Source organism: Odocoileus virginianus, chromosome 20 (genome assembly GCF_023699985.2).
Source record: "Odocoileus virginianus isolate 20LAN1187 ecotype Illinois chromosome 20, Ovbor_1.2, whole genome shotgun sequence".
Taxonomy (NCBI): domain Eukaryota; kingdom Metazoa; phylum Chordata; class Mammalia; order Artiodactyla; family Cervidae; genus Odocoileus; species Odocoileus virginianus.
Window position 1 is genome coordinate 8,891,744 of NC_069693.1, and position 8,564 is coordinate 8,900,307.

General features: G+C 57.1%; 1 protein-coding gene across 1 annotated transcript in view; it reads right to left on the reverse strand.

Annotated features, from left to right (window-relative positions):
* The window catches only part of MARK4 (microtubule affinity regulating kinase 4), a 29,965-nt gene extending 23,409 nt beyond the window's left edge, over nt 1–6,556 (reverse strand). The window contains 3 exon segments of the mRNA XM_070450693.1: nt 1,267–1,457; nt 1,460–1,466; nt 6,191–6,556. Coding sequence (XP_070306794.1) covers nt 1,267–1,457; nt 1,460–1,466; nt 6,191–6,241 — 249 coding nt within the window. The 5' untranslated portion in view covers nt 6,242–6,556.
* Between the last annotated feature and the right edge of the window lie 2,008 nt (nt 6,557–8,564).

Sequence of the window (8,564 nt, forward strand, 5' to 3'; positions counted from 1 at the left end):
TGGGGGAAGAGGGTCTTCCTAAGCTTCCTTTATATTTTCACAAATGGGTTTTTAATCTCAACAGGCACTTTTTATGCCAGTATTGAGATGATCATATGGTTTCTGTCCTTAAATCTGTGAATGTGGCAAAGTACATGAATAAATTGTCAATTTGAAAAGAACTGTGCATTCCTCAAATAAACCCAGCTTTGTCACCACACAGCTTTCTTTAATTGATACGTCAAAGAGTCTATTTGCTAATATTTTGTTGAAGATTTCTGCATCGATATTCACACGTAAGACTGGCCTACAGTTTTACGTCTCGCCTGGTTTCACTGTCACTGTTGGACAAGCACGTAAACTCAGCAGCAGAAACTCTCTAGTCTCTGGAAGTAACTGGCACAAAACTAGAACGTTCAGTACAATCTGCCCATAAAACCACTGGGGCCTGGTATCTTTTGTGAGTGTGGCATAGATAGCGTGAGTGCAGGAGAAACTGCTTCCTGTCGCCTTCTCTAAAACTGAAAGAGGTGTACAGGGGTCATAAACACACCCACGATCTCTTTCTCTCCCCCATTAAGGGTGAGTTAGAGACTCCTCTCCATTTCTGCAACACTGCTACCACACCCAGTGTGTGTATATATACACACACACACATGCCCACCTTGGAAGGCCGGGTGGGGAGGGTGAGTAAACATGAACAAACTTCTTGCATTCTCAATCAAGATCACTAGGAGGTTCCACTGAACCAAAGTCCACCATTAAAACAGGGAGGTGGCCTAGGTGTAGGGGCTTCCCAGATGACAGTAGGGGCAGAGAACCCGCCTGCCAATGCAGGAGATATAAGAGACATGGGTTTGATCCCTGGGTGGGGAAGATTCCCTGGAGGAGGACATGGCAACCCACTCCAATATTCTTGCTGCAGAATCCCATGGAGAGAGGAGCCTGGTGGGTTACAGTCCATGGGGTCGGAAAGAGGCGGACACGACTGAAGTGACTTAGCATGCATGCACGGCCTAGGTTTAGGCACAAAAGCCATGTGACTTCGAAGGGACCCTGAACGTGGCTTGCCTGTGATCTGACTGAGACGATCCCACAATTCCAGGGATGCCTGAAACTAGTTCTCTTCTCCTACTTAGGTTGTTCTGGAACAAAAATCTGAGATGTTCTGAGAGTCAGAGATTTACCTACGGTCACAAAGCCAAGTGAGGTCCAAGCCTGTCCTCCTCCCACCAAGCACCAGGGCTGCAGGATTCTGCCCCCAGCCCCGCCCCTCCCCTCACTCACCTCCCGACCGGTAAGGATGTGGCGGGCCAGCTTGACTTTGGCAAAGTTGCCTTTCCCGATGGTCCTCAGCAGGCGGTAGTTGCCCACGTGGGGTTGCTCCTCGGGACAGGAGGCGATGGAGTTCCGGCAGCGGGCGCCCAAGGAGCGGCTGGACCAGGACGGGCCCTTGTCCGAGGAGCGGCCGCTGCCCAGGTGCCATGCTGAGTGGGGGAGACGGAGGATGAGTGGCAGGCAGTGCCCGTCCAACCTGCCAGTGTGCTGGGGCGGTTAACTCCAGCCATGGCCACTGCCCCCCTCGAGGCCCTTTGCAAACCCATGCGAGACAGAGGCCTTTGGTTCCCCTATCCTTCTCTCCAAAAAGATGTCTCCAAGAACAAAGATGCTGGGGGCTCCCCAACTCTTAGGCGCTCAGGACTCCAGACATCAGCTGTCTTCTTCTTTACCCCTCCCTGTGATCAGGCTACCCCTGCCTCAACTTCCTTTCCTAATTACTGGGACCTCCATCAGCTCCAAGATACTTTATTCTAATGCTGCAGCCCTCAACCCCCATGTCTGAACTCAACCCTCTCTACCCCAACCGTCACTGCTCCCAACTTTCCATATTATCTTATCTGTCCCCACCCAGCCTCTTAATTCCATGGCAAACCCACCTATCAACATTTCACTCCCAGTTTTCTGCTCCTAATGTTTTCTGATCCTTACTGCCCCCAGTTCTACTCCAAACACTGTAACCAATCGTCTTTCATTCCACCCTGATACTGTAGGCCACACTGTTAACCTTCCTCCTGGAGGAAACTTTGTGGCCTCCTCGATCAGCCGCCCACCCCCACCACCGCCCTGTGAAACACACAGCTCCATCCGAACCCGACCCACGGTCTCCCACGCCACGCCACAAGCTGTCCCTGACGTTCTGTTCCTGCTGTCCTGCCCCTCCTGGGCCTCTCCCCCCGCGGGTCACCTGCCTGCTCCTGGCTGCCCTGCCCTCACTGTGAGCCCCAGGGACTGTGACTCCCTTTCAGAGCTGGGGCCCAGGGTGCGGGAGACAGAGGCCCCAGCCAAGACAGCTCAGCTCAGACCGTGTGCTGTCCCTGAGCCCCTCCCAGGGCTGGGGGATGGGACTCAGGAGGATGCGGCACTGAGGAAGAGAGAAGGCTAGATATGCGACAAAGAGGAGGGCCCAGGGCAGCTCCTTGCAAGGACTCTGCCAGGCCACTTAACAGTGATGGGGACCAACATCTAATGAGCACTGGTCATTAAGGCATCATCATCCCCATTTTACAGGTAGGGAAACTGAGGCTCAGGGCTGCGCGGGTGGCTCAGATGGTAAAGAATCTGCCTGCAATGCAGAAGACCTGAGTTCAATCCCTTGGTTGGAAAGATTCCCTTGGAGAAGGGAATGGCTACCCATTCCAGTATTCTTATCTGGAGATTTCTGGGACAGAGGAGCCTGGAGGGCTACATATAGTCCATGGGGTCGCAAAGAGTTGGGCATGACTGAGTGACCAACACTTTCACTTTCAACTGAGGTTCATAGCTGGGACCTGAACCCAGACAGTGTACCACAGAGTTGATGTCTTCCCCTTGGCCACACCACACTGCCTCATGCTCCTATCATTTGTATTAAGTGGCCTTTACTATGGGCCAAATCCTGGGCATTAATGCACCTCATCTGCATTTAACCCCCACAGCAGCCCACTGAGGGCGGCACCAGCACCCCCATATTCCAGAGGAGAAACTGAGGCTTGCGGTGAGATGCTGCCTTGTCAAGGTCACACGGTTCATTCATAAGAAACAGGGAGGTAATGTTCCCCGTGACGGGCAGACAGACAGCTGCAGTGCTGGAGCCCTAGCCACCCGCCTGCAGCCCACCGTGCCACCACCCTGGCCTCCGAGGGGGGCCCAGTTATGATCCGCACTCCCTACACGGGGACCCCAGGGCTGAGGCACGGTCAGGACCTTGCCCCAAGGTCACAGGGCAGAAGGAGCAGAGTGCCTAGGATTTGAACCTGGCTCTGCAGACTCCTGAGCCCCCAGCTCTTTCCCACATCCCCCGCTGGGCTGCTCACAACCCTGGGCCTCCTCCCAGGGGAAGGTGGGAAGGGAGCTGGAGATCCTGGCAGATAACGGCTCTGATTCTCACCCAGATAAAGGCTTGGAGAAGAATCCCCATTAGGTGGCACCAGGGGAGCCAACTGGGGCTGGGCTGGCATCCCACTGAAGGCAGCGTGGCTGAGGGACCCCTGCAAGGGACCGCTGGGGCAGTGGGTGATAAAGCCCCCAGGGGCTGGGGGCGGGAGCTAAAATTGGCCAGCACCAGCAGCTGGCCTGGCTCCCTCCCGACTGGCTGGCGCCCCAACACTGGGCCTGTTGCTAGGGAACCTCCAGAGGCTGGGTGGTAGGGGGCCCGGAACTTGGGCATGACCCCACATGGCTGTCATCATGGCAGGCGGCGTCACATCCAGGTGGCAAAGGAGGGGGGTATGACCTCGGATTCCAGGAGAGAGGTGACCCTCTGCCAGGACCGACAAGCAGGTCTTACAAGACTAGAGTTGGGAGGAGAGGGGAGAATTAACCATCCCCAAATTTCCCCACACATCTGAACAAGAGGAGGAAGTGTCTGTATGAGCCCTGTTTGCCAGATGAGGAAATTGAGGTTCAGAGAGGTGAGGTCACTTGCCCCAGGTCACACAGCTAGGGCAGGACAGAAACTAGATGTGAACTTACGCTTCTCTGGATAACCAAAGTCATAACAACAACAACAATAATAGCAGCTACAACAGGCCTGGCCCTATGCATCTTACTCACATTATCTCTTTGGCTCTTTTTACAACATCCCTAACAGGGAGGTGCTACCATCAATCCCATTTAGAGGTGAGGAAACTGAGGCTCCAAGCAGGGAATGTGCCTGCAAGCCCGCAGAGCAACCCATGACAGGCCTGCACTGAGGGTCCACCGCCATCTGACTCGCACCCACAGTCACAATAGCTGCGAGCACGTGTGGAGCGCGTCCTGTGTGCCAGGCTTTGCCCCTATCATCTCGACTAATCCTCTGAGGAATTCAAGTGATCACCCCCATTTTGCAGGGCAGGAAACAGGCTCAGGAGGCAAGAACCAGCTATCTGAGGTCACAGGGCAAAGCGGCTGGCAGAGCCAGTCCTGTGGGCTCCCTCTCACAGCCTGGGGTGACTGGGGGAGCGGTGGTTCTCATTGGAGACTCCAAATCAGAGTCTGGCCCGGAGCATGATGGCCGGTGGCGGCAGTGGTGATGGTGATGAGCGACAGTTTTCTGAGGCAGGGTCCTGCGAGGCGAAGGGACAGAGACAAAACATTCTGGTGGGCATCTAGGGTGAGGGTGGCTGGGGATTGGCAGGGAGCTGGCAGAACGCCCTGGGGGGAAAGTGATGAAGAACCCAGCTGGGGAAAAGTCTGGCATTGTTTGGTGGGAGAGTCTTTAGAAGCGCTGAGAGTAATCAGAAATCAGGGAAATGAGGAATGGGGGGAATCTCCCTGGGGTTGTTCTGGGCTGTGGTGTAGGGGCAGGGGGACCTGGGAATAGAGGGAAGGGTCCAAGCCATGGGACAGTGGAAGTCAGCAGCCAAGGATACCTGAGCCAGGGGCCTGGGTCTTGAGAAAACTCCTAGAAGTTAAAGAAGAGGGTTTCTAGGACCAGTCCCTGGAACCAGAGAAAGGTCCAGGGGCCTGAAATTCTGGGGAAGGGGCTTCCCAGGCAAGCGGTGGATCCAAGGAACAAAGGCTGAGCCTGGTGGGAGGTCAGGGGCCTAGGAACCTGGGGAGAAGGCTCCCAGAGGACAGACCCCAAGAGAAGAGGGCTTAGAGCAGGACAAGACCAGAAGCTTCAAGCCCAGGAGTCTTCTGGAAGAAAGATCTGGGGCCAGGCCTTGTGAGCTGAGGAAGGGCTCTGACGCTGAGGAGGGGGCTTCCCTAGGAGGCCAGACTCCCTGGCAAGGAAGAGGGAGGCCCTGGGGGCAGCGGAAGGGATGGGGGCCTGGAGCCTAAGGGGTGAGGTAGTATCCTGTGAGGAGGGGGGTCACAGGGTTGGGGGCTTGAGGAGGGGGCTTGCCTGAAGCAGAGGAGTTGATACAGGAAGGATGAGGCCTGGAGTCAGACTGGTTCAGGGCCTAGAAATCCGAGACTGAGCTGGGGGGGGGGCCTGGAAGTTGGAGGCCAAGGCTTTCTGGGAGAGGAAGAGACCAGAAAGGGTCCGGGGGCATCTGTGGGGATGGGAGGTGCTGAGGATTCAGAGACAGGGCTGCTTGGAAGATAGGGACCAGGCCTTGGAAGTGGAGAGACCTTGAACAAGCTAGAAAGGGCCCTCGGCCCAGGAAAGGTGGAACTGGCTTCCTGTGAGGGGGTGCCCACAGGAGCCAGGAGGATTCTGGAGGGCCGGAAAGCTGTGGATGAGAGGAGGGGATCATGGGGAGCCCGGCACCCAGATCCTGTCGGGGAAGGCCAGGGGCAGAGGCAGCACCGGGCCAGGCCTTCCTGGGTTAGGGAGCGGGGGCCCGGGATGGGCCTTGGGGTCAGGAGCCTGGCAAATCCGGGAGGGGGCCAGCTGTCGGATGCGGGCGGCCTGGAGGGGAAGGGGCTTAAGAACACGCCGGAGAAGGGAGGGGCTCCTGCAACGCAGGGGAGGGGGCTTCCTGGAGAGAAGAGACCCGAGCGGAAGCGGTCTGCAGAGGGACAAGAGAGGGGTCCCGCGAGGGGGGCGCCCCCAGGGGTCGGGCTGGGCTAAGGAGTGAGTGGGGGAGGGTCGAGAGGCCTGGAAGTCCGGGCGGGGGTCGGGGGGGTGGCGGGCCGGGCTGGGAAAACGAAGGTAGGGGTTGTGTGGCCAGGGGCACAGCAGGACGAGGGGTTCGGCGGCCAGACCCAGCCGGGGCTCCCCAAGGGGCCGGGCCCCACTCACCGTGTCCGAGTTCCGATCGTTGCCCGGGGCCAGCGCCGTCCGCGAAGACATCTTCTCCGAGTCCCGGGAGACTGGGCGGCCGGGTCGGGGGGGGCGGGGGTCCCGGGGTCCCCTGTCGTCCCCTCCCCCCCCACCGGCCTGGGGACGCGAGCTCAAAAGCTGGGCGCCGCGGACACCCGGGTTCGCGCCGTGGGAGAGGGGGCAGGGCGGGGGAGGGAAAGGATGCCGAGGGTCCTAGTGGCCCCGAACGGCGGGGGCCCGGGGCGCCATGGGGGCGGCGGGCGGGCGGGAGGGCGGGGGCCGGGGAGGGGGCGCGGAGCCGGCCCGGGCGGCGGCGGAGGGAGGCGGCGGAGGGGCTGGGGAGGAAGGGACGTCAGGGGGCGGGGCGCGCGAGGCGGGGCCACAGAGACCCCGCCCCCCGCCGCCGGCACTTAAAGGCGCAGGCCGGGGCCGGCCTGGCGTTCTGGGGGCGGAGGCAGGTCTGGGCGCGTCGTCTCGGAGCAGGTTCTCACCGGAGAGCAGAGACTCACCGGAAGAGAAGGAGTGAGAAAGGCCGAGGCACGGTGCCAGAGACGCAGAGAAAGATACTGAGAGGCGCAGATACGGGGAGGCCCAGAAAGAGAGACACAAAGAGACACAAAGAGATCGAGAGACAAGGGTAGGGAGAAACACAGAGACACAAAGAGATGAACGGGCAGCCAGAAGACGGAGCGGCCAAAAGACAGAAAGGCAGAAGGAGGGAGAAACGCTGGGAAAGACAGACAGACAGACAGGGTGAGAGACACAGAGAGCGACAGAGACTGATCGATCCACGCACAGAGACAGAAGGAGGGACGGAGGTGCAGAGACCCGAGAAGAGAATGGAGAGAAAGAGACAGGACTGACAGAGAAGCCCCCAAAGCCCCAACCAGGCCGGCGGCGCTTCCCTGTTCTCCCTCCCAGCCCCGCCTCCTCGCCAGTCCAGGAAGCTCTGGGGACCGCGGGCTAAGGATGCTTGCGGGGACGGTGTCTGGGCGGAGCCACTGAGGAAGGGTGACCAACCTCTCTAGCCATGCTGCCTCCCACCTCCCAGAAAACTCCAGACCCCAAGGTTGTGGGTTGCAGTCTCCTTTCCTTTGCGACCCAGTTGAGGTCCCAGGACTCTGTGTCCAGCTCTGGGACTCAGGACAGGCACTGGCTCTTTCTGGGCCTCAGTTTCACTCTTCTGTAAAGGGAGGAGGAGGATCTGCATGCTGCCTTCCTAGTGGGGCTGAAGTAGGTGCAAAAGAGCCTGGTGCAAGCATTCTGCGAGGCAAACTGAGACCAGAGAAGCCAAGGGCTTTGCTGAGATCACACAGTGCCGCGGGGACCGGGCGTCCCCTCCAGACCAGGGTGGAGCGGAAGCAAGAGGGACACTGCCCTGGCCGTGCGTTCAGCCCTTGCCTGGGATCGATGTCTGTGTGAACGTCTTCCTGAACCTCAGTTTCCCTTTCTAAAAAACTGGTTTGACAATGATAGCAGCCTGCTGGAGCCAGCTCACAAGCTGATTGTTGAAGTCTCAGGGATTTTGGAGCTGGTTGTTAAACAGTCATCATTAAAAATTAAATTATGCAAACATACAATTAAATAAATTACATTTAAAGCAAAGATAATAGTCGTCACGTCCTAATTATTTTACATTTTGTTCTTATGTGTGATCCTGAGGTTATTTACATCTATTGTATTCTATTACAGTGAAACTGCTATGTAAGGGGTGACGGCACATCTTTTTTCCCCCAAACGCTTTCAATGATGTCACCCTGGTAGCCTGGAATTAGCCATGGTGGGAATATTTACACCATGGAAATTGGCACGAGCTACAAAGAAAGGCTTTCTGTCCTCACTCAGCAGAGAGCTGGTGGTAACATATTGACCTGTATATCACTGCTTGATACTATCAGCTACATCTACTCACAGAGGCTTCCTCTGTGCCAGGTTCTGAGCACTTCATCCTTTTTGCTACACCATGAGATTGGACCATCGTTGTCACCCCTGCTTACAGAGGGAAAATCACATGCTGAAGTCCACACAGCTGGTACGCAGCAGGGCTGAGATTTGAGCACAAGCGTCACCAAACTCCACAAAGCAGGCTCTTGGCCACTGTGGTTTCCTGTCTCTGGAGAGTAAAAGTAGCAGCCTAGCTCTGCGACAAATTAATGAGACTATGTAAGGAAAGCAGTTCTTGCGGGAACAGATTAGAATTTCTTAAACGGGTGATATTATTATTATTCAACAAATGGAGCCTGAGGAGTCTCAGAGATGGTGGGAGGCAGAGGGGGGGAGCTCAGAATGTTGTTCCGGAAGCTTTGGGATCCCAAGGGTTCTGCGGGATGAGGGGTGGGGTGTTGGGAATGGG